General features: G+C 37.1%; 1 protein-coding gene across 3 annotated transcripts in view; it reads left to right on the top strand.

Annotated features, from left to right (window-relative positions):
• The window catches only part of PIEZO2 (piezo type mechanosensitive ion channel component 2), a 557,384-nt gene that overhangs the window by 523,769 nt on the left and 6,206 nt on the right, over window positions 1–27,409 (top strand). For all 3 annotated transcript variants that reach the window (XM_069099626.1, XM_069099625.1, XM_069099627.1), the window contains 8 exons: window positions 67–281; window positions 3,411–3,569; window positions 5,129–5,276; window positions 12,525–12,713; window positions 13,678–13,770; window positions 15,105–15,277; window positions 20,389–20,511; window positions 21,509–21,588. In XM_069099626.1, coding sequence (XP_068955727.1) covers window positions 67–281; window positions 3,411–3,569; window positions 5,129–5,276; window positions 12,525–12,713; window positions 13,678–13,770; window positions 15,105–15,277; window positions 20,389–20,511; window positions 21,509–21,588 — 1,180 coding nt within the window. The remainder of the gene's footprint in view (window positions 1–66; window positions 282–3,410; window positions 3,570–5,128; window positions 5,277–12,524; window positions 12,714–13,677; window positions 13,771–15,104; window positions 15,278–20,388; window positions 20,512–21,508; window positions 21,589–27,409) is intronic.

Genomic DNA, 27,409 nt, shown 5'->3' on the forward strand with positions numbered 1-27,409 from the left:
CTTGTGGAAAGAGTTTCCTTTTCAGGAAAATTTCATTTGGATGTTGTTTTCATCTGTCTTGCCCAGAAACACTCAGCAGCAGCAGATATCACATCTTCACTGTCAGAGGACCAGGTCCCTGAGGCGTTTTTGGTAATGGTGCTCATCCAATTTGGAACTATGGTGGTAGACAGAGCATTATATCTCCGGAAGACTGTATTAGGAAAGGTGATTTTCCAGGTCATTCTTGTGTTTGGAATACACTTCTGGATGTTCTTCATCTTGCCAGGTGTGACTGAGAGGTAAAACAATTTGATAAATTCTCTCCACTCTCCCTACAATGTTTGTGTTCCAAGTCACTATAGGTTCTAAAGTAACTATGATTCTAAATCAAACTGACTTTATTTCAGAACACTTCCTCCATAATACACTAGGGTCAGAGACCTCTCTGACTTCGATGCCAAGCGCCAGTCAGCCAAAATCCAGTATCTTACAATTCTAAATCATGTGTTTGTAACCTGTTGACATTAAAAATTGATTTTTCCTCCTCTTTTAGATATTGCCATGAAAATTTTAATTCATTGGTAGCTCAAAGATAAAACATTTAATAATGCTCTTTTAAAATTCTGTAGAGATCAACCAAGATGCCTTTATTCATGAGCTCTTTCATTCAGTGATTCAGAAGAATCTACTAAGCACCTACTGTGTGCTAGTCATTGTGGGAAACAAAGCCTAGATAACACACTACCCCTGCACTTAGGGAAATAGCACAGTGCTTCTGTAGAAAGGAGTCTGCTAGAGGGATCATTAAATAAACTAGGTATTTAAACATCTCCTGTATCCCAAGCACCGTGCTAGATATTTGGAGTACAGGTACAGAGAATGAATAAATTCCTCCTTTCAAGGAAAGTGAGAGACAGCAAGTAGTACACTTACATGTGTGTGTATATACATACATGTGTATGTATATATTTATATGTATATCTGTGTACATATATACACTTGTTGCCTTCGCCAATAATACTTACTGTATTTTCCATTCATTAGAATGTAAATACCTTACAAGTTTATGTGTAGATATATAGAGAGACAGACTAACTGACTTGGAGTTCCATAGATAAATACATGCACACACAAACATCCACATATACACATATATAAATACATACAAATTCTAATATGTACACATATTGCCAAGTCTATGTGTCTATATAATACATATACCAAATATATGTATATGTGACAAGTATATTTTGTTATTGTTCTTTTTATATACATATATACCAAGTGTATACCGTGTTTCCCCAATAATAAGACCTATCCTGAAAATAAGCCCTCCCCTTACTGTGTAAGATTCCTCTGAAATAAGCCCTCCCCCGAAAATAAGCCCTATTGAGATTGCTGCTGTAGTGAAGGTGATCCCCTGTGCTACACGCTACATTACAGTACCCTCTGTATGCACCGCCCCCCCCCCGTGAAACGCACGCCGCGCTCCGAGCTGCATTCAATCAGAGCTGCAGCAGTGAGCACGTCATCCTGTTCTTCCCCAGTGATTTACTTATTGAATAAAGGTACATTTTTTTGTTCACATTTACCTGTTTATTAAAATTGCTGTCAATGTTCATTAAAATAAGCCCTCCCCTGAAAATAAGCCCTCTGGTGTTTTTCTGTCCAAAAAATTAATAAGACAGTGTCTTATTATTGGGGAAACATGGTAGATATATATACCCACACATATGCATCAAATTTTATATTGTATACATACATATACATGTACACACACAGGCAACTAAGTGGCTCAGTAAATAGAACACTGGGCCTAGAGCCAGGAAAACCTGAGTTCAAATCCAGCCTCATACATTCACTAGCTCTGTGACCCTAGACAAATCATTTAATCTCTGTTTGCCTAATTCATTGGACAAAGAAATGATAAACTATTACAGTATCTTTGCCAAGAAAAGCCCATAAAAATGGGTCATGAAGAGTTGAATGTGACTAAATGACTAAACAACAATACATACCTCAACACACACTAAGTATATATGTATGGTGACAAATATATACATGCCAAGTATATTTGCCTTTGTAACAAGTATAGTCAAAGACGGAGAAAAGGACAGACTACACACTATATGCCCCTTGAAACTTTAGAGGCCATATTTCAGTGGGTACAAAGTCCAGTTTGGCTAGAATATAAAGTGTTTGTAGGGACATAACAATAAAGGGCTAGAAATGTAGGTTCAAACTGTATTTCACATGGTCTTAAATGTTAGGCAAAGAAATTTGAATCTCTCTGAATTAAATGCTGTAGACCCTTGAGAGCCACCTAAAATTTCTGAGGATAGGAGTAGCCCGAATAAATCCATGCACAACAGGAAAGAATAAATAGATGGAGATGATCGGATTGAGGGCTATTGTTTGTGATATAATACTTGGGAAAAAAACATGTTACCTTGAATTCATAACCTGATAAACATCTTATAAGAGTAAGTTCATACATTCAACAAATATTTATTGAGTGCTTGCCAGACACAAAGTATAATGTTAGGTGCTATGGGTGATACAAAGATAAAGAAGACAAAAACAAGAAATGTATAATCCAGTAAGAACAAACTGCATTAAAGTACTACCTGTGATAGGAATCTTAAATGGAAAAAAATAAAACAAAAGCATTTTACGTTTTCAACCAGGATTCAGGCTTCCACATTAATCAGATTTTTCATTATCCTTCATGACATTATAGATAGCAAACTCTATGAACTTCAGGATAAGAAGGAAAATAATTGCTGCTTGAAATATTTATTGCTAGTAGAATTAGGAAAAAACAGAACCTCTCAGAGCTTAGACTCCTCTAAGTACCATGAGTGGCCTTTGCTTTCCCAATTCTATATCTGATGACCAAAGTTTAAATTTTTAAAAATAGTCCTTCCTCTCCTGGTAAATTTACTTTTACATGACTAATATACACAAACACACATGCAAAAATATTACTTACCAAAAAAAAAAAAACCCTTGGAGAGAGAGAGAAAAACTCTTAAATGAAACACATTAGTCACAGAGAAGAATGACCTAAAATCTTGCCCAATCATCATTTCCTGTTTTACTTTTTCGCAAAATTTATTGCTCAGGTTAGAGATTCCACAAAATCCTACATTCATCCAAAGATTGTAAAAACAAAGGATCTCATAGTTTTGTTTGAAACCATACTGTAACTTCATATATTTCTTTCCATTCCCAGTGATTACAGTAAATCCTTGATTGAGAAAGCATGCATAAACTTTGCAATAACTTTCTCTGGATCCACAGATCTGGAAGACTTCTTAAAAAGGTCTTCTTCTATACTTTAAAAGATCTGTGACTTCCTAATATTGAGCACATAGGTCAGCAGAGTGTATCTGCTCCTGCATTTTTCAATATATTTTTCATTCTAGGAAATTCAGCCAAAACCTGGTTGCTCAGCTTTGGTATTTCGTGAAATGTGTTTATTTTGGCCTGTCTGCCTACCAGATTCGCTGTGGCTATCCAACTCGGGTACTGGGAAACTTCCTCACCAAAAGTTACAATTATGTCAACCTCTTCTTATTTCAAGGGTAAGTGTTCTCAACTTTAATCCCCAAATTCTTCAAAGAAGAGGTTTTCAGATAAATAGCCCTCTTGGGCATGTGGGGCAAGAGCTCAGTGCGTAATGATTTTATGATTTTAGAGAAGGCATGACAAATTAGGAATTTTTTTTGGTTTATTTTTGTACTTAGATTTATCCGTGATCTTATCAATGTGAGTACTACCTGCACAGATACAGTTCACAAACCATCTATGCTTGTCCTGTATAATCTGTACTCATGAAATTCTGTAAATTCTCTATAAAGGGTAACTAAGTACCCAATAAAGCCTATTGGAGATGTTCTTATCTATGTTGAGTTGTGTGTAAGTATATTATCTTAATAGAATTCCTATCTTGTTATTTGCCTTAAGGCCCAGCATCTGAGGAGCAGAATTAGGTGTATTTCAATGGAGTGTAGAAATGTGAGCTCAATTATCTCTCTCCTCTTGTGTAGTACAAGTCTTTTGGCATTTACTATTGAAGAGAAGTTAATATCCTTTCATACTAAATATCCTGTGCCTACATCTCACCCTAGTTATAATTTAGGTTCTTGAGGAGACTTATTTCCAAAGATATTATTCAATACTATTTTTTTTCACTCCCCAAAGTTAGTTCCCCAAAATACTATTTCTTTAGTTGACATGCATTACAGGAAATCTGAAAAAGTAAGAAACCTATAAGAATAGCATGACCTCAAGTTCTTTTTAAGCAGAAACTGACCATTTATCATGAAAGGATATGGAATAATGCCCATTTAATGGCTAACACCTAATATTAAAGCTCATTAATGTCCCATTAATATCAATTAAGGATCTCCAATCCATATGATTCTCTTCTAGCACTGGGAACAATTGATGTTGATACATGATGTACATATATGTTTTTTTAATAGCACTCCCCTACAGAGCTTTGGTGATCAATATGCTATGGAATAGCCCCTGTTGAATCACTGTGTTACTCTACCTTGTCTGGTCCAGGAAGGATTGAATCCCTAAACCTTCATTGAGGCTTTCTTGAGAGGTCCCCTTTTATCATCAACAGATACTTGACTTACTGTATGCAGTTCCTGATGATGCTTCTTGAACACTGAGCAACTTACTTTGTTTAAATACATTTTTTATCCACATCTTTATTGACTATTCTGTTCTGTTTAATCCTGCAACAAATTCAACACATCTCTGACTAGCATAAATGAACTCATCCATAAACAAGTGAATTGATATAAAATTCTTGGCTAAAGGAGAAATCTTTGGTTATTAATATATACATATATACACATATATATGCTGAGGTTTCTTTCGACTCCAAAAGGTCTGTGAGTCTGTGGAAGGCTCATGGAAAATGATAGCCCTTGTACAAAAATAGGTTCTCTAAGACAAAAGAATGATAGTTTGTTAAACTTTACTGCATGAAATCTTATTTGCTTTGGTTTAGGTTATCCTGGAATGAAGTTTGAAATCCCAAGGAACTGCTTAAGCTCCTAAATTAAAATAAACTATATAGGTGATTTTTAATCTCTATCTCTCTAACAAAATATAACTTTTTCAGGTTCCGCCTGGTTCCATTTTTGACTGAATTGAGAGCTGTGATGGACTGGGTGTGGACAGACACCACTCTGAGCCTTTCCAGCTGGATCTGTGTAGAAGATATTTATGCTCACATATTCATTCTGAAATGCTGGCGGGAATCTGAAAAAGTAAGTAATCTGTAAGAATGGCATAACCCCAAACTCTTTTAAAACAGAAACTCACTGTTTATCATGAAAGATATGGAATAATGCCACTTTAATGGCTAACTTAAGTCAGAGCAAGAGGAGACAACTAGTATTAAAGCTTTTTAGTGTCCCATTGATGTCAATTAAGGACCTCCAATCCCTATGAATTGGGAATTCTGGACTGATTCCATATTACTTTTGTCAGAAATAGCCTCCAGATGCTTGATTGGTTTGCCAACTCTGTTCTGAATTTTTTAAAGGGCATAATAGATTCTTATAAGGGGGGAATGGTGGAACAGTCTTCAAAATGGTACATTTGGAAGAGGGGGGCAATGCTGTGGCAGGAAAATTAGAATTTGTGTTCTTACTTTATGAGCCTCTTTTACTAATCCACATTTTGATGTGGGACAATTTTTTAACCTCCTGGGTGGTTCATAGTAACTGTACATATTGGTAGAACCACAATAACTACATATATATTGGTATGGTAAACATGTGCAGTTACTAATGTTTGTGTGTGATAGATTTATGATCTTAGTGAAATAAATACTCTCTCAGATTTCTACCAGTGCTTTGCAGTCCTGTGTGACCTTTGTCCATATCCTATAATAAATCCTCCATAAGTCTGGCCAATGTACTTATTATCTTCTAGATTACAGACCAAAAATTAATAAGGGGCTTTTGCTAAATATATGATTTTCACTGATTTTATTTAAAAAAAAAGAAATGTATGGGAGTGGAGACTGACCAGTATCTGCAATAATAATACCAAACAAATATACAATAAGACATACAATGTCTCTAGGTCTCATTCTGCTGAGAAAAAGCTAAACAGAACTCTAGCCCCACCTCTGACCCTCATTTACACTCTTTGAAGGCAGGGATTGTTTCTGTTTTGTCTTTGCATTCCCAGCACCTGGCACAGCATGTGATATATAATGGTACTTAGTAAATGCTTATTGATTAGGTAATGAATTACACAGTTATCATAATGGTAGAAATATTACAGTTTTATGATTTTGTAAATCTTTGTGTCAATATTATTTTATTTATGGATAATGAATGGAGTAGAAAGAGGGACAGAAAGTGTTACACCTCAGCCACAATCAACAACTTCTGATTTCTAGGGAAGTAACAGAGGGTTCGTTCATATCTGATAGATTGTAAGTACTCTAAATCCCTCCTATACATGTGCATGCACACACACACACACACACACACACACAAATACACACTTCTCTTAAGGCTATATATCTGTGAATTGTCCCCACTTAAATTTGGTTACCAGTTTGATTTAGGGCTGTTTCTTTGAGTTAACAGAATTTTCTTATACTAAAAAAAGAGAATTGACCAAATTGTCCCACCACTTGCATTGCTGTATTTGCCAGAAAGTGAGTGAATAAATGGTAAATAGGAAAGGAAAAGAAAAAATCCACACATGATACTTACATATTAAAATTAAATATAATGAAGGTATTCTATACAGTCAACCTTAGGGTAGGAGGTGCTTACAATTACCACTTCAGAATACAGTATAGTTCAGGAGAGAAAAAAGGAAAACATACTAGTAACAATGATAGTACCCTAGCTTTTCCCTTTTCATATGGGAAAAGTCCTATCTCTGATATGTTAAGGATGCTATCTTGCTTCCTAGCGATCTGAGGGCAGTAATCAGTAGATTAGCAAAGTGCTGTATATTACTCCTGCTTTGAACTCAGCCCTTTGGAATCTTGGAGTACTGTAACTGGTTAAATGAGTTGAGTAGCATATTATTGGAATGCCCTCTTTATCCTATTGTTACTTAAGGACCCAAAAGTCTTTTATCAATGATCCTAGGTACTATGGAACTGTTAGGACTTAGGTGTACACAACCATGAATTCGCATTTGTGGAGACAGGATTCCTTTTTGACTGGCTTTTTGGGTTTCTAAGCAAAAAACTCAAAACCCCAAAAGCTATTAAAACCACTTGGGTATATAGGATAATAAAGAATTAGTACAGCTACAATATTTCCAAGGAGTTAATTCTAACCTTAAATTTCCTGGCCAATACCTAGAAAATAACCTTGGGCTATTTTATACTCAAGTGTAAAGAGAGAATATTTTCCAGATTGGTGCTTACAGTTTTCCCTTGGGATTGATATGGAGATGTTCTGACACTAGATCAAAGGTTCTTCTCATATTGAACTATATTCCAAGTCTATTCAACCATTCTTTCCCTTTAAATGGCTTATGGTAAAGCTTCCTTATCAGGAACTTCCTTCATATATATAGATATAGATAGATATAAAATATGTATATTATATATTTTTTATCATATTTAATTAATACAACACATTAACACAATATTCATACATAATACATATATTTATACAAGTTTTATGTCTTACATATATAAATACTTATATATTTTAAAATTCCTTTACACTTTCTGTATTTTACTTTGATGTTTAAATTCATTTATTTAATTTGTCTTATTCATTCTAATTATTCACTTTAATTTAAACTTAACAAACTTAATTAATTTTAATTTAGTGTTTAATATGACATTTATATAATATATTCTTATATTTATATATACATGAATGCATACGCCTTTTCTGGTCACATAAAATTGGGAAGATTAGAAGTTCAAATGAGATAAGAGAGCATAAATCAATTAAGTTATGAATTAGTACGGGAATTTTCATACACTTGACATAAATTACATTGAATCCAGACTAAGAAATAACCACAGAAAACATTATTAACAATATTGACTTTAAAACTTCTGTGAAGGGGCAGCTAAGTGGTGCAGTGAGTAAAAGTACCAGCCTGGAGTCAAGAGGACCCGTGTTCGGTTCCAGCCTCATACACCTAACACCTACGCACACACACACGCACACACGCACGCACGCACACACACAGTAGCCGTGTAACCTTGGGCAAGTTACTTAACCCCAATTACCCTCCAAAAGGCAAAAAAGAAAAAAAAAGCTTCTGTGAAGCAGGACGCGATCTGAAATCTTAATCTGCTCCTTTCTGCTATTCCCCACATATCCAATCTTTTACTCAGTATTTATTAGGTTTACTAGTATAACTTTGAAAGGAAGCATCCTCTAGGAACCCACTTTCAAAATCCCTAGAGTAAGAAGCAATATCACCCCTATCCAGCCCCTGGTTAACAAGTCAAACAGACATTCTCTGCTTCCATTTCCCAGAGTAACTATTCTCAACTTCTAGTCATCAGCAAGGTAAATCTGCTCCAAGACACCAAAGTTAGTCTGATGCTGGCTAACATTTTCTGCAGGTGTCTGGCATATATCTCCATCATCCCTGCCAGCCAGACTTCCAGTTCCACCTTGGCAACTTGCACACTGCCAGCTCCAATCCATGGATGCCTGTAGCTGCAAACACACTGGCATATCCAGGATGACTACTAGCACAGGTTCTTAGAACTACTTTACTAGGAAAGATAACCATTTAAAGGGTCAACAATACACTTTAATTACATTCACTAGTTCAGGGGAAAAGAGAAAATACAAACAGAAAAAATACAAGCAGAGAAATAAAGACCAACAGACAGGGCTCTGACTGCCTGAATTAAAGCAGTATTGGTATACACTTTACATACATCCCTGAATGGAGAGAGCCTTTACATCTGAGCAGATGGGGAGCTTTGAACATACAGGCACTCAGAATCTTGACCAATGGTCCAAAGCAAAATATCAACCCAGAGTATGTATACTTCTTAGAACCAGAAGGCATTACAACCCTAGTTACTCAGTGCCTAATTAGAAATTAGCAAAAGGTGTGAAAGTCTTCCTACAAGCAAGCCTTCCCTAAGCAAGCTTCTCTCAATGGGTTCCACATGAGGCCTATTGATGTGAGGGGAAAATTTTTTATCCCATTAACATTACAATACCTAAGAGTCAGAGTCCCCATAGGTAGAATGAAAGCCAACAAAAAAAAATCTGACCTTGAAAATCTTAAGCAGAATTATGACCTATCATAACCCTGACAGTTGAATTTTATATTAGCCTAGTTGGCTTCCATCTCTTTTGGACATAGCCAAACATAAATAATTTTGCAGTTTGCAAAAGGCTTCCACAACTAGATGCTAACACCTGTTTCATATTATTCTCTTCCCAATCTATATTCCAGCAAAACTGAACTACTAGTTTGAATTAACTCAAAAAACATTGTTAAGCACCCCCTAGGTTCAAGTAGCCACTTTGCTAGACACTGGAGATCTAAATATGTACAACACAGACCTTCTTCTCAAGGACTGATTGGAGAAAAAAGGCATTATCTCTCTCTTTATCTATATCTGTACACACATTTACACTGTGAAATAAGGACAAGGGAGCCCCGTATGAGATGTTTAAGGAAAAAGGAATCACTTTCAGATCACAGTATTAAAGAAAGCTTCATGAAGGAACAGGTGCTTGGGTCAAATCTTTTTTTCTTAATTTATGGAATAAAATAAGCATTTCCATAACAGTATAATTTTTAAAAAGATGGCTGCACATGAAACTGCAAATTTATTATATGCAACTTGCTATTCCTTTTAAATATATAATAAAGTTATCATGCAAATTTCTTTTTTTTCTTCCCTCCCTCTATCCTGGAGATGGATAACATTAGACACAAATATATACATATAAATAATATACACATATATACATATATGTAAAATTATTCTATACATAATAAAAGCAATATTGTTTTCAGGATGACTTGAAGCAAATAAGTCATTTTGACTATTATAAATATCCAAACCGATTATAAAGGACATATGAAGAAAGATAGTAAATGCATCCAGAGAAAGAACTGTGTTGAATCTTTAAGGGAGGTATGAACTTCTACAGAGAAAGGTGGGGGGAAATCTATTCTAGCTTTAGTAAATTCCATGAACAAGGGTACAAAGATGGGAAAGGAAAGAATGAGAAACAGAAAGTAGTCCAGTTTGCATTTAACATGAAGTACATAAGGGTAGTAGTGAGAGATAAGGATGGACAGATGGATTGAGCATGTACATAAGAGTTATTTATGGAACAGCTAATTGTATATCACTAGGCTATTAGAAATATGCTTTAAAAAAATTAATGGGGGGGGGGGTGGCTAGGTGGCGCAGTGAATAGAGCACCGGCCCTGGAGTCAGGAGGACCTAAGTTCAAATTTGGCCTCAGACACTTGACACAATTACTAGCCATGTGACTTTGGGCAAGTCACTTAACCCCAATTGCCCTCCAAAAAGCAAAAAAACAAAAACAAAAAAACTTAATACACTAGAGAAATGTCAATTGTTATCATTTTGTTGCATTAGGGCAAATGGGTGGTATTACTAGACTTTGAGTCAGAAAGACCTGAATTCAAGCCCTTCCTCAGATACCTGCTGGCTATGTGACCATGTAACACCAATGTGATGTTTATAGCACCTGTGGTGACTATAAATATGCTGGTGTAGTTGTCAATCACAAAATGTAACAGGATCTCCACACGAAGAGCAGAACCAAAGCATTTATTCAAATACCAGGAAACCAAATCCCCAAACCAGAAGGTCAAAGTCATTACAGTAACCACGAAGTTGGTACACATAGTTAATGCAGTTAACACCTGCATTCCCAAGCCTTCAAAACAAAATGGGCTTCCTCAGACAAGGATCTCCTTCTCCTCACTCACAGTAGCTGCTCTGCCTCCACGCTGCCAGCTCCCAGTAATTCTGACTCCCAGCAGTTCTCAGCAGAAGTTCTGGCTTGCTCTCAGAAGTATTTCTGCCACCACAAATTCTGTTCTCAAAATCTCTTCCGTCTCTAGCCTGGGCCTCTCCTTATATATGGTATCAGCTCCTCCCTGCCCCTTCCTGTTACATCAGCAAGTTCATCCCACTGTGGGATTCACAAGTTCTGGGTCTTAGTACCTGACACAACTATGACCTTGAAACTAAATGCTAAGTACCTGTTAGCTTTCCAAAACAAGGGGCATGGAAGATCTTTGTATCCCATTACCTTTACAGACCCAGGCAAATCAGAGACCTCTTAGTCTTTTTTCCCATCTGAAAAACAAGGATAATAATAACATCTACCTAGGTGGCCAGGAGGCTCAGCGAGTAAGAGCACCGGCTTCAGTGTCGGGATGACCTGGATCAAATCCGGGCTCAGATACTCAGCACCACACTCAGAAATAACTGGTCGTGTAACCTTGAGCAAGTTACTTAGCCCCAATTGCTTTAAAATAAATAAATAAAAAAAAATAATAGTAACATCTACCTACCAGATTTTCTGCGAGGATGAAATGACTTACTATTTGTAAAAGGCTTTGTAAACCTTAAAGCAATATATAAATGCTACTACTACTTTGTTATTGTTGTTATTGTTATTTAGTCCTTCAGTCATATCTGAGTCTTCATGACCCCATGGACCATACTATCTATGAGGTTCTCTTGGCAAAGATACCGGAATGGCTTTCCATATCCTTCTCCAGTGGATTAAGGCAAACACGTTAAGTGACTCACCCAGGGTTACACAGCTAGTATGTGTCTGAGGCCAGATTTGAACAATGTTTTTCCAGACTCCAGGTCCAGCAGCACTCTCCCGAATGAGCCATCTAGCTGCCCCTGCTACTACTATGATTTATCATCATCATCATCATCATCATCATTCTTTTTACCTCAGGCTTGATTAGGCTCAAATGACTGAGAAGTCTTTTATCTTGCTGATTGCCTACCTGAGTCATTTTGTAGTTATCTTAAAGCACAAGGCTCAGGACAGTGAACCTAATTCACCATACTCTTGGGCTTTATGAACAGATAATTGAATTTAATAAAGTGTTGTATTTCCTTTCTTATTAAATAGCATGGACATCTTGTATTTTCACTTAGCCCCACTACTGGAAATAGAGTTAATGCTTTCAAATCTATAGTTAAAAAAGAAAAAGAATGTATGGGAGAAGGAGGGGATAAGGTAAAAAATGTCCTTATTTCTGGATATCCATCTACCTGAGGTAGTGGTCTCTCCTGAAGGATCACACCTAGCCAGAAGAGGTTTGATGCACCAGAAAATGTCGCCCATTCATGTCTCTTTGGGTCTGTTATTAACAAATAAAAACCTATAAAACAGTCTTGGCCAGAAGCTAGAAGGTAGGGATCTGTATTCAAAGTGCAATACTGATTCCAACATAATTATTTTCACACACTTTGTACTTGTCACAACTGGTGGAACATTTACCTTGTTGATTTGTTTCTCTTACAGAGATATCCCCAGCCCCGAGGTCAGAAGAAAAAGAAGGTTGTGAAGTATGGCATGGGAGGCATGATCATTGTCCTATTGATTTGTATTGTCTGGTTCCCCCTCCTTTTCATGTCTCTGATCAAGTCTGTAGCTGGAGTCATCAACCAGCCCCTAGATGTCTCCGTCAAGATAACTCTGGGAGGGTATCAGGTAACTGTCCAGTTCAAGAGCATTAACAACTATATCCTAAACTTCTGTTTCATATTATATCTCTGGATTTTACCCTTGGATGAGGGGTTTGATTCATTCTACACCCAGGAACTAATCAAAGGACTTTGAATATTTATTTTATACCTCTGTTATCTTATTTAACTTTGGCTTTTCAACACAGCTGCCTCAGGGCAGCTAGGTGGTGCAGTGAATAGAGCACCAGCCCTGGAGTCAGGAGGGTGTGAGTTCAAATTTGGCCTCAGGCATAAAATACTTACTAGCCGTGTGACCTTGGACAAGTTACTTAACCCCAATTTCCCTGCCCTTCTCCCTCCAAAAAGCAAAAAAAAAATTAAAAAATACAGCTGCCTCCCAGTGAGCATGAACATTATTTAAAGACTCATCACACATTTCCATTGGCTGGAAATATGCGGGACAAAATTTAAATATATGTGACCACTTCTGAGAATTCAGTGTGTATGCTCATTGGAACGTAGCCATACTTGATGCCAAATGAGGGGCTGAGGACAGTAGGATAGAACTCATAGTTCTCTCTGAAGTGGAATGAGAGGGAAAGGAGACAGAAACAAGCACCTACTATATCCTAGGCACTGTGCTAAGGGCTTTACAAATATTATCCCATTTGATCCTCATAACAGCCCTGGAAGACAGCTGTTATTATAATCTCCATTTTACAGATGGGGAAACTGAGGCAGACAAAAGTTAACTAGCTTGCCCAGGGTCACATAGCTAATAAGACCCAGATTTGAACTCAGGGTTTCCTGACTCCAAATAGTCATGAGACCCATGAGAGCAAAGGAATCCCTTCTAGAAATACCTGAAATGTTTATCAGAGTGAATAGTCCCACAGATGTTAGGGCACTTGATTGCTTTTCTTTTTCCACATTACCAGAATGAAGAGAAGGTGGAGACTAACCATCTCATGGTCTTTTTTGTCTTCTAGCCTATTTTCACTATGAGTGCTCAACAGAGCCAGTTGAAACTTATGGAGCCACCTTTGTACAAAGCATTTCTAAGGAATTATTCAACAAATACTGTAAGCAAATGCATATATCAATTCCCTATTAAAAAATCCAACACCTAAATGACCATAAAGAGAACTGATGACAGTTGTCAATGTTATCAAAGACTTGAGGTGGGAATGCTAAGGGAACAGAGCATGAATCAAATATAGGTCCTCGATAGTGGCGAAGTCTTATGACTTTTGAAGTAAGGCCTAGGTTATGGGTGGCAGTCAAAGGTTATACTATACACCAGACATTTATTGCTTGTGTCTACTATGTGTCAGGTGCTGTCCTAAATGCCGAGAATACACTGCCTGCCCTCGAGGAATTTACATTTGTTTAGAATGTAATTGAGCAAAACAGTAAGAGAACAATGCTCTTAAATGCTGTATTTGGTAACCGGGCAATACCATAAAGTAATCAGTGTCATAAATAACTGCTAACATCAGCTATAAGGAGGCCCAAGGTTAGAAAAGTGATCAAACCTTCTAGGATAAGCACAATTTTCTGAGCTGACCTGATGGCCAAGATGATACGGGCTGGGATTCAGATTCCAGTGAATGTAAAAACTGGCCATTATTTCTCTGAATAAACAAGGAGAGATTCACAGTTACAGAGTGAAACAAGGTCCTTTTTAAAGACATACGGGAATCTGGGGAAATTAACTACTTCTTCTCCAATGAGTATAATTGGTTTGGGCTTTAATTAATGATAGCCACCTTAGCCATACAGTCCACTCCAGCCTCAGTTTCCTGATTAGAGTATATAGTAAGCCTTACCAGTCTTCAGTCAGAAAAGTAAAAAGTGGCTCTCAATCTTGCATAGTTTCTTCTATGTCTGCAGTTATGAAGATGCTACAGTTGGGAAAGATCACTTTTCTAAATGAACATAAAGCCTCTTTCCCACCAAGGGGGATGTTTTTGTGTCCTTTGGGGTCTAGGTATTGATAAAACTGGGTATTTTATTTGAGGCTGCTTCCCATGGAGTAGAAAAGTCTCGCCAAATTTGTGATCTAAGGACTTTAATACCGTCTTGAGATGAAATCCTCCCTAGCTTGACCTTGTCGGAGATAGCTAGGATAAAGGGTAGGCAGGACTTAGGGGATGTTTATTCCAAAGAAACGTAAACAGAAAAAAACAAAACTTAACATGTAGCGACCTTATCACTAGAGAGATATGGAGCGTGGTGGGAAGAGGATACCAGAAATAAAGAACTGAATGACTGCCATATTGATGATTATGGAGTTAATCGTACTGCTATACTACGCATCTTAAGGAGCTGTCAGAATTACATAAAAAAAGTTCAGAGAAAGATTGTTTTCCATGTACTTTGGGTGGTTAAGTGTTCTATCTAATTGTGCTTACAGAATGCTATGCAGTTTCTGGAAAACTATCAAAGAGAAGACATAACAATAGTAGAACTGGAAGGAAATTCAAATTCTTTGTGGACCATCAGCCCTCCCAGTAAGCTGAAAATGATAAAAGAACTCAAGGATTTTAATAATAGCTTCTCTCTTGTTTTTTCATGGAGTATTCAGAGGTAGTTACTATATTTCCTTACCTACTTTCCCCTTTTTTCCCTCATGGGGAAGAGATGGAGGTGGGGTGGGATATGGGAGGAGAAGTACATTAATATCTGGATCATAATCCACTGTCTCAGTAACTCAAACATTTTTTAAGATCAAAATCTCCATTTGACAACAGAGATTCATGCATAGCAGGGGTTCTTAAGCTGAAGTCTATGAGTTTGTTTTCTTTTTATATTTTGATAACTGTATCTAAAAGGAATTAATTTTCTAATAATCCAATATATTTTATTTTATGCTTTAAAACATCATTGTGAGGAAACTTTCATAGGCTTCACCAACTGGTCAAAGGAGTCCATGATACAAAAACTTTAGAAACTCTGACCTAGAGTTACAAAAGCATTAGTAGCAAATTGATTGCCTTTATTATCTAGACTCTCTCGATGTTCTCTGAATGCCATGTTATACAAATACTAAATATGAGTTTGTGAAAATGAGGAAAGAGAGAGGGGGAAAATGGGAGATGACTTACAAAATGAGTGAAAAGTGTATTTCCCTTTTCTTTCAATTTTTTGTGTACAGTGCTTAATGCATCTTTAACAAACATAAAGAACCTTGTAGTTAGAAAATGCAATTTCAACTCATCATTTAGCTCTCCCTATAATTGGCAGCCCTAGAAATTCAAGACCACTTGGCCCAACGGAGTAGGAAGGAAGCAAATAGATAGTGATATCAGAAGCAGGTAGGCATCTAGGTGACATGACTAAAGGAGAAAATGTTGACTTATACCTTTCCATTCCTTACCTGAGTCAGTGATGGGCATGTAGGAGCTCTTTTATTGAATTCATTTTCTACTTTGACTGGTAAGAAGTCATTTCCCTAAAGAATCCTCTGCTTAGAAGCTTCAGTTGTCTCAAAAGAAACAAAAAAGAAGCAGTAGTTGTGAGCAAAGAGGAGAGCAAAGAATTACATGAACAAAACATATCTCTTTTTTTTCTCAAATGTATGAGTGGAGGGGGAATTAAGTCCATATGATAATTGCCATAAAACTTTACTAATGTAGCCTATTAAAATGTTCTACACCAAGTTATTCTTTTATTTTCCCATTCTCTGAGCTAACCAAACCTAGAAAGTCAAGAAATGACTTTCTAAAGAGTACATGACATGAATATTTTGGGAATGATTTAGAGGGTGAAGTCATAAGTACAAAAGAAGAATCTGCCATTGTTACCATAGCACATCGAACATTCAAGGTGAACACATGGAACAGCAATGGGTAACTACTCTGAGGCCCATCCTAGCTTTCAAAGGCAACTTCTTAAGAATTTTTTGGTACTGTCTTCAAGCATTATTTAAGGACAGACAAAAGCTATAATCTGAAAACCAGCCTAGCTAACTACAAAGGAGCTCTGCTACTAGTTGGCTAGCCACAGGCAATAAATTCTTTAACCTTGACAACACCCAAGACAAAGAAAATTAAAAGATGACCCTCAGTCTTGTATAGTTCCTTCTGCTGCAGTAGAAAAGAGGAAACAGTAATAGTATCTACAATTACTAATTTATGAGGTGAAGGTCTTTGTCTAGTTGCTGAGTTGACATAGTTTTAGAACAATGGAACCATTTCAACACTGATATACTCACTATTAATAAAACTAGAAGACATAAATATGTTGCAGCTAAATGAGGGAGTAACTCAGTTTCTCCATGCAGATACAATGAAAGGAGTTAGCAGAGCTGGTTTCATCACATTCCTTAAAGCAACAAGATCTGTAATTGCATGGAATACTTTGTCACCTTTGCAATGGTCATGATAAATACACACAAAAGACTGTCTTGAAGATAATTGCAACTTACAACCATTATTTGATGCACAAAATGAAAAACTGGAGAAATTCCGTGACTACCTTGATAAGATCTTCCACTCTAAATGAACATAATTTGGTGATTGTGGATTTTAGTGCAAACATCAACTTAGAAGATGACAAAGAATGTTAGAAAACAAGGTTCAGAATTTAAAAAAAAGAGAGACTAAAGGCTTATAAGTGTTTTGCCAATGTAGTTTGAATATCACCTTCAAAAATAATATTAGAAGGTGCTAGGGAGTGGTTAGGTGGTGCAGTGAATAGAGCACCAGCCCTGGAGTCATGAGGACCTGAGTTCAAATCTGGCCTCAGACACTTAACACTAGCTGTGTGACCTTGGGCAAGTCACTTAACCCCAATTGTCCTGCCCTCCCTCTCCAAAAAGGGGAAAAAAAGTTAATAAAAAAATTTTTTAAAAGAAGGTGCTGAACATGAAGAGTACTAAACAACATCATAAAAAAGGAAACTGACTAGTTAATGACAGACAGGAAGTGACTGCTTACTGCAATGTGAATCGTTTCCATGCCAGCTGTTTGTTGCGATCAACTAATGACAACAAAGATAGAAAATCAACATAAAACTAGAAGAAATTATGAACATAAGATAATATGGTACATAATTATTATGGCTTCAAACTGACCTCATAAAACTATGATGCTAAAAATGGGAAATGTATAAAGAAAAGGCATCAGTATGAACATTGCTTCCAGAAATTTCATCACTTTAAAGCAGTCACTAGAATGAGGAAGCCAAAGGTGCCCAGAAACTGAACATATAAGCAGACAGACATGGCAGCTTAGGGCGACACAGTTTTAGAATTTAAATTCATGTGTAAAATATTATAAAGGAAGAGGATGAAAAATTATAAGTATAAAATTACAAAGAACAGAGGAGAGGATATGGCTATGAATAAAGCCAAGAACAAAACTTGATTAAGCCATCCTAAGATTATTGCCAATAGAACAAAAGCTTCTTGAAAAAAATAATTATTTCTCGGGTTTTCTTTGTATATTTGGCACCTAACATAGGTGATAGAAAATTTTAGAAGACTCACAGTTTTGCAGGGTAGGGGAAAGTTAAATGAGTTCTCTTTTGGACATGTTGAGTTTGATTTGCCTATGGGACATCCAATTAGGAAAAAAATCTAGTGGGCAGTTGGTGATTCTAGAACTGGAGTTCAAGAAATATAAGGAATGAATATATAAATTTGCTAGTCACCTACATAAAGATAGTAATTTAACCCATGGGAACTGATCAGAGAGAGAGAGAGAAGGTCCAAGACAGAACATTGAGTTACACTCACAATCAGTGGATGTGACATGGATGACTTATCAACAAAAGAGACTGAGGAGTGATAAATTAGGCAAAACAAACAAACAAACATGAGAGAACAGTGTCCCAAAAACTGAGAGGGGAGATATATAGATTTGGGAGTCATCTTCAAAGGACTAGTTGAACTCATGGGGGCTGTTGTGAAAAACCACAAGAGAAGATGAAGAAAAAGAAAAGAACAAGGTCCAAAACAGAGTCTTAGGAGATAGAACATACATAATGATTCTATTAGAGACCAAGAAGGATTGGTCAGACAGAGAAGAACCAGAAAGGAGATATTGCTAATACTGAGAAAGGAGGGGATATCCAGGAAAAAAAGAGATAGTCAACAGTGCAATAGTCTTCAGAGAAGTAAACAAGAATGAAAATTGAAAAAGCTATTAAGAAATAGCAATTAAGAGATCCTTGGTAACCATGGAGAGAGCAGTTTCAGTGGAACGGTGTGGTTGAACACCAGAGTGCAAGGGGTTAAGCAGTGAGAAGAGAAGGCATGAGAGACAAAGGAAGAAGAAAAAGTATAAATGAGAAGTATACAGAGATTTTTCTGAAGTTTAGCTGTGAAAAGGAAGAAACAGGTATAGGATGATAGCATCTTATTTTATTAATCACACTTGCTCACCAGGTGATAATTACACAGTGCATAGCAGTAGAGAGGGTGGGGCTATCATGCATTACTCTCCTCTGTCTTCTTGCTCAGACTCCCCCACTATCCTGTCCACATACAAGCCTAATCTTGTCACTCATTTCTTCCTTCTTGAAGCTTAGGCCTGGTCCTAGGTAGGGGAAGAAAAAGGGGCAGAACTCTTCTACAAATTATGATGTTATGGAAACAAGAGCCAGGGCTTACTTTATAACCGGATGCCTCATCCAGTGGGCCCCCACATCTACGTGGGGAGGCAGAAGCAGGAGGGCTGAGATTTTATGGCAATTTACATGGATGTCAATAGGAGGACCCTTCCCACCCCGTGTTATGGGGGATCAAGTGTTCAGGGACCCATGTTCCAAGGATGCTCCCAAACGGATTCTCATTGGAGGAGGAAAAGAAATGTCATGTTCTGCTTTCAAGTCAGATACATTGCATTCAAAGATAGGAGTCAATCCCTGTCTCATTTCTACACCTCCTCAACTTTGGCTTAGGGATGAAGCCTAATTAAGTAATTAAGGTTTAAGCAATGGTCAGGGACTGATTTTCTCAGTCCCTAGTGGAGAAGAATGAGCACCATTCACTGGAAAATCCCTGAGTGCTGATGGTCCTCCCCTCTCCGTCACCCCCGCCTTTTTTTTGAGAATGTATATATCTCCTTTCACAGCCTTGATAACTAATTAAATATATTACTAAATGTCTGCTGTAGATAACACACTATCCTATATTCTTAGAAAAATACAAGATGCCATGTCCTTGCCTTCATGAAGCTTATAATTGGGTGGTATATACCTTAAAGACACCAGCATAGCCTTCGAACTCTATCTGTTCTCTCTCATTATAGCTACATGTCCAGCCTACCTCCTCTTCTAGTCAGGCATGTCCTTGATGGTGTTGACCCCTGAAATAAATGAAGGAATTCTATTAACTAATTTTAAAAATCCACCCTCTAAAAATTTTGGATCAAAAACTATTTTTAAAAATGCTGATTGACCTAAAAGAAAATATAGTGGAGGAACACAACAGTAACAAGGTCTTTCAATCACTCAGTGTTGTTTTCCTTATTTGTAGAACCACTCTGAATGTGCTACAGTCTACTTATATTTTTAATTTAGGGAAAGAAAGAAAGGTTAAAAGAGAAAGACATTTCCAGGCAAACATGGTAGAGTCCAATAAAAGTTTGGTGAACTGAGTAGAATTTATAAAGATGTTTTGTTTTTGTTTTTTTAATTGTCTTCAAGGCTAGTTGATGTTTATACTGACTTTTTATTTGGTTTTGTTTTCATAGAAACCTCAGTCTGGGTGCAAAATCAGAAATAGCATCAGATAAACTTTCTTTTAACCTTGAAAATGACACCAGAATTTCTATAGCAAACATGATGTCTGACTCCAAAACTACAGCAACACCAGCGTAAGAACACTTTTCTTTGTAATGCATTTTAAAAACATATATGTATGTGTGTATATGTGCATATACACACATATATAAACATATGTGTGTATATATTTAAATATATGTGTGTGTGTGTGTAGTCTTTCTAGCAGATATGTGGACTCTGAGTTGTGGGGATTTGGATAAGGTGAAATTCATTCACAATTTCTAACTAAAGCAGATCAAATTCTCAGCTTGCTGTGATGCTGACCTTACCATACCATCATTTCCTACTCTGAGGAGATATTTTTCCCCCATCTATTATAAACGTTTTAGGAATAGGGGTCACAATGGCAGATTCCTTAGAAATGCTTAGTAATGAAATAAAGGTATCAAGTGTTGTAATTGTCTTGATTCATTTATACAATGCCTCTAAGTTTGCATTAGAACACAGCCTGATTCTTCCAGTGAGGGGGAAAGATTCAAATGACCAAAAGGGACCTAAAGAGGTCATGTAGGCCAGAGGTGAGAAAAATACTATTGATGCCCAAACCAGATTAAAATGTAATTGGGAAATATTTAACAAAATGAATAAAAATGCGATAAAACATAGATACAGTTTACATTTTGAAACTAAGTCAACATGTGGCCTGTGGGGATCTTTATATAGAACTTTGTGACCCCTCTTTATATTTTGTTTTATGCTGCTGTAGGCCATACCCCCACTGTCTTGTTAGTCAGTACCACATATCATCTAGCCTACCCATGACCAAAGGATTAGCAGGGAATTGTATTTCTATTTTCATTTGGAATTTTATACTTAGCTTATCCACACGGCTTATTTGAATTTCTGTCTGGAATTAGTCAAGTAACATTCAACAGATGATGATACAGTTCAGTTCTATAGAATATACTGAAATATAAACGTATCAATGATGATTTCTACAGAGGGCATAGATGTGTGAATCACTTTTATCTTCTGAGTAGCCTCCTGTGGGTGGAATAAAGGCTAAACAATACTTCCTTTTTTGTATAGGACTATAAAAGGGATATATCCATATTACCTCAAAGCTCCTAGTGATGCCAATACAAAACCCATAAAGCAGCTTTTAAAAGGTAAGGATTACATGAGATTTTCACAAGTTGTGACAGTATGATATTTGTTTTACAACTTTGGTTCTTAAGTGTTTCTAGCCTCTCCCTGACTGTATTTCCCAGAAATTTTCATGTATCTGGCATAAGAGGCACATAGCCTTCATCTTTCTCCCGAGAATGGAAAGTCTTGGCTGCCTAAGCTCTACCAATCAGAAGGATAAATTCACCCACCTATGGGATACTCAGCCTCATTTCCTTTCTCCTATTGGATCTCTCAGACCAGTGATTTACTTACTCCACACATAATGGCTTAAATTATTGATTTTATTAGTTCTTTGCCAATTTCCCTTGGTATCACCTAACAATTAGATTTTATTTGACTCTATTTCATGTACTAACTACTTTTTACAGATCTTAGAGTGGCCATACATGCCTTACAATAGGGAATAAAATTAATTAGCTTCATCATAAGGATTTTTGATGATGGAAGGTCTATTCCATCATCAGCCCCTGCACCCTACTCCCCAAAAAAACTTATCCTATGCCCAGGAATTTTTTCATAATAATTGCTCATTTACTTCAATGAAGTTCACTTCTTCCAAATCATGATCATCTCCACCACCATCAGCATAACTACCACCAAATTTGAATGTCCTCATACATCTCTGGTCCTTTATCTTCATAAACTTTTGAAGAAAATATATAATTCATGTCTACATGTTGCCAAACAATTCCTCATTCTCCATAGTTGATAGTTCATACTTTTCCATATTCCTCAGACCTGCCCCTGCCTGTCTCATTCTCAGCAACAGACTTTACCTCCTACTTTTAATAAAACTAAGACCATTCTAAGATCTCTCAACTGCTTTCCTATCTTAAAATATCATTGTAGTAACAACGTTAGTATTTCTTCACCCACTTTCTCCAGAACAATATATTTTTCCTCCTTTCCATGGCTTCCCATTCCCCATATTCTTGACCCTATTCTCTTCCACTTCTTCTAGGACTATGTACCATTGATTAATCTCTTGCTTTTTGCATCTTCAATTTCTACCTCTTACTGGTTCCCTTTCTTCAAACATGAATAGGTATGTCCCAATTATCCAGAAAAAAAATCTTTTCACTAGAATGTAAGTTCTTTGATGGCAGAAGCTTTTTCATCTGTTGTTTTTGTATATCCAACACCTAGAATAGTGCCTAACATATGTGTTGCTGTTCAGCCATTTTTCACTCATGTTTAACTCTTCATGACCCTATTTGGGATTTTATTGGAAAAGATGCTAGAGTGATTTGCCATTTCCTTCTCCAGTTCATTTTACAGATGAGAAAACTGAGGCAAACAAAGTGAATTGCCCAGGGTCACACAACTAGTAAATGTCTGAGGCCTGATTTGAACACAGGAAAATGAGTCTTCCTGACTTAAGACTTGGCACTCTATACAGTACTAGCTGCCCTGCCTAACATGTAGTAGACAATAAATGCTCACTGATTGAATGGCTAATTTTCAACCAAGATGCCTTACTGGGCTACTAATCTATTTTTCACCTTTCTTTCATTATCCAATTTCTCTTTAAGAAAGAAAAACCTTTTAAGTGTCTTTAATTTTTCTATATTCATTCGCTCCTCACTTTCCTGGAGTCTGGTTTCTGACCCCATTCCTCTACTGAAACTAATGTCCTAAAAGATTTCCTAGTCACCAGTTCCAGTAGCATTAATCTCACTGCTCTTAATCTCTATAACATTTGACATTATTGATAAAATATTCAAATTTCGTTCTTCTGTTGAATTCCATGATTTTGTACCATTCTGACCTTCCTCCAGTATCTTGGACAGCTCCGTCTCTGTTGGCTTGGCAGAATACTCTTCTCCTTTCCTTCAATAGGCATACTCTGAAAGTGTCTGTTCTTAATCTTTCACTCCTCTATTGTCCCCCTCTTTGGTGAGGAGAGCCCCAGTCTACCTGTAACAAGAAAACTGGAAGGGAAGGAATGTGTTTATATAACACCTACTATGTGCCAGTCACTGTGCTAAGTAATTTTACAAATACTGTCTATTCTGATCCTGACAACAACCATGTGAGGTAGGTATTAATATTTTCCTCATTTTATAGTTGAGTAAACTAAGGTGAACAGAATTAAGTGACTTGCCTAGGGTCACACAGCTACTAAGTGTTTGAGGCTGAATTTGAACTCAGGTCTTCCTGACTGCAGGTCCATCACTCTACTCACTGCAACACCAATGACATCAACAAAGACTAGATTGAAGTCCTAGCTCTGCCATTTATGAGCTGAGTAAGCCTGAGCAAGTTACTTGTCTTCCTAGAGCCTCAATTTTCTTATCAGTAAAATGATAGGACTAGATACTATTCCAGCTCTAATAATTGATGAATATGCAAGTCTGTAAACCCTTATGTAGATTAACAGTGTCTCCTCCTGCAAGCTCTCTTCTGAGCTCCAGTTTCACATTCCCAAGAGTACAATGGACATTTCCACCTGGAACCTTAACTTCTACAGATGAAAAACCAGACTAATCATTTTCCTAACAATGAGAAGTCTCCACGTACCCAACTACATTTTTTCTGACTTCCTTATTTCTGTTACTACTACTAATAATAATATCATTCTCTCAGATATCAATAAAGACTCAGTGTTATCTTTTATTCTTCTATCCATTCAGTCCTATCAAGTCTTCCTTCGATATATTTATTACATTGACATTACATTTATTACATTGACAATATGGAAGTATGAAGAAGAGAATGATCTGATAGTGAATGGTGAGAAGACAATACTGTACAGGAATTGTTCAAAAGAATTAGGGCTATTAGGGAGCAGTTAGGTGGCACAGTGAATAGAGCACCAGCCCTGGAGTCAGAAGATCCTGAGTTCAAATCCGACCTCAGACATTTAACACTTACTAGATGTTTGACCTTGGGCAAGTCACTTAACCTCAATTGCCCTGTCCTCCCTCCCCCCTCCAAAAAAGCAAAAAAATTAATTAGGGCTATTTATACTGGAGAAGAGAAACTTTGGGGCAAGGGAAGGTAGGTAATAACTGTCTTTGCATATTTTGGAGGGTCATAGTATAGAAAAGGGATTATACTGGTTTTACTTTGGCCCCAGAAAATAGAACTAGAGGAGCACTAGAAAGTCATCTTCTCTCATTTTACATATTGAAATTTTACCTGTCCTTCAAGGTCAAACTCAAATACTCCTTCCTTCCTGAATCCATCCCTGACAACTCCAACTAAAAATATTCTGTGCCTTCTCTTCACTCACATAGTTTCTTACTTTTATTATCCATTGATAGTTGACATGTAACACCTTGTATTTTAAACATCTGTGTATATCTGAGCTTCTTGGGGACAGAGATTATGATTATTTATCTTTGTCATCCCTGAATACCTCCTACCCCCCATGCCTAATGAAATGCCATAAATATATTAGGGTAACTAAATAATTGTGTTAATAAATGAAAGCATCCTTCAAATTGATCAATCTATTAATCAATTTTCAAGTCTAATCCCTTGTTTTGAGTCATGTGACTTAAACCACAAGTTAACTGAAATTTCCATTTTGACTGCCTATCAATTGGTCTATTTGGGCTGACTCCCTGATTAGGAAGTCCCCTTCCAAAACAAACCAAGATCTATGGTATCCATGATTCAGATATTCTGTGCTGAATAAAATCTGATTTACAACCTTCCATAATGCTTCATTCAAGTCTGGTATAGGTTTTGTGTATGGAGGGGGTGGTAGAAGAAGTCATTGAATTAGCAACTAGATCACATTATAACCTCCATGTATGCTATCTTTTACTAATTTATTGTCTCATTCAGGGCACCCCCAAACACATTACAGGCACTCAAACTTTCATGCTGTAGCAGCAAGCACCCCAGCATCCCCAGGGTGGCTGCCAACACAAGTTCTTAGATCTGCTTTTCTAAAGGAAAGCAACTCAAAATGGGTTAACAGTTTTGCTTTAATCAATCAAATATATCATTTACCTAGTTCAGGGGGAAAAGTCAGCACCCTGAACTTCAGAGTATGCAGACAGGTTACAAGAAGACAGAGAAACATTTCATCAGACAGGCCTCCAACTGTCTGATCATTACATCCATACCTAGCCAGTTACCAGAGAGGGAAGCATCAACATCTGGGTTTTTCAAAGCCCTGGGGCTCAATGGCTGCCCAGAGTCTCATCTAGTCAAACCACACAACACTTCTCAAAGTGAGCACCAAAGCAACCTCACATCAGGGATTATATAGCCTTCTCCTGGGTCAGAGAATGTAACCACCCTCTTGACCCATTGGCCAATCACAAAGTATCTCCTGAAAAACAAGCCTCCTACTACAAGCTCCAGGTGCACTTAAGCCTATCAAAGGACCTAGGGGCAGGAAAGATCTTAAATTCACATTCCCATAACACATGCCAACCCCTAAAAGTATACTTTGACTCCCAAACCACACACACACACACACACACACACACATTTCCTACTCTCTTCTTACTAAATTTTTTACTATAAACACATTCATATACACTCCAACAGCACACTGAGATCAAAATGGTAGCCTCCCTTTCTACTTTACTAACATCTGTCAGGTCAGTCTCCCAAAATAATAGTTGGCTTACTGGGGACCTGAGGCTATTTCATGATAGTCCTAAATACCTCCAATGGGATCGTAAACATTTCTTGCCTCTGTATGTACCCCTCATATGGCAGGAAATGAAAAACAAGTCTTCCACAAAGATGAATACCAGAATTATCTTTTTTTCCTATTGCTTTTTTTTCCCTTTCTAGCCATATAACACTTCAAGATCCTGATAATACTCCTTTCTAAGCACTATTCTCCAAATCTTCTCCCTGGAGACTGGGAGAAGTAACCTTGCCGCTTCCTTTGTCCCTGAGAGAACACTTATAAGCTTTTACAGAGGTTTTGGGCCAGCCAAGATCACCTTGCCTTGTGCCCTTCTGTTGGACCTACCCTCTGGCCCATCACTGGGTTGAGTAATACTAAGGGTCAGTTCATGTATTTCCTGTGTTCTTCTTCCTTTCCAAAGACTGTCCATCCAAGACTGGAGAAATGAATTTTGAAAATGCAGTCTAATTAGATCTCTTCTTCACTCACTGGGGATCAAATGAAATAATATTTGTAAAACACTTAGACCAGTTCTTAGTATGTAATAGGTACTTGTTCCTGACCTTCCTTCACCTCTTAGCCACAAGATTTTTCTGATACACTATGTTTCATCCTGGTTGCTTGAAGCCTCTCCCCTCTGGTGACTTTTACTTTAATTCTGGTTATTGTCAAAGAATCACGCAATCTCATAATTAAGGGGGAGGATTTCAGGGGCCATCCAGTCCAACCTTTACTTGAACCACAATTCTATCAAAAATATTGATAAGTGTTCAGCCAGTCTCTACCTAAATAATTTTCATGAGAAAATCATGAGAGGGGTACTATGCTTTCTCTTTTGAGCCCCTGTTGAAGAAAAGTGTTGCAGAGATTTTCTATTTATGCAGAGGTGATCGACACTGGGCTAAGTTCTTTAGGCCTCCACATCAGAAACATGAGCTTGTACAGGCCCAATACAACTATTCCAAGTAGAATGGATTCTTCATCATACTTCTGTTGGCTGTTTTCTACTGTTTCATAGATTATCCACAGGCTTACATTTCTAATCCGACATGGAAAACCAGGGAATGCTAGTGGAGCAAAAGACCTGTGACTCCAGTCTGAAAGCACAGGCCATACTGTACTAACAGTAAAAAGTCCATCTATGCCTGGCAACACCTAGCTTTATTATTTCTATAATCAATCAATCAACAAGTATTTTT

This window comes from Petaurus breviceps, unplaced genomic scaffold (genome assembly GCF_028583685.1).
Source record: "Petaurus breviceps papuanus isolate PSGF00001 unplaced genomic scaffold, PetGlider_PUasm1.0 38, whole genome shotgun sequence".
In the NCBI taxonomy this organism is placed as follows: Eukaryota; Metazoa; Chordata; class Mammalia; order Diprotodontia; family Petauridae; genus Petaurus; species Petaurus breviceps.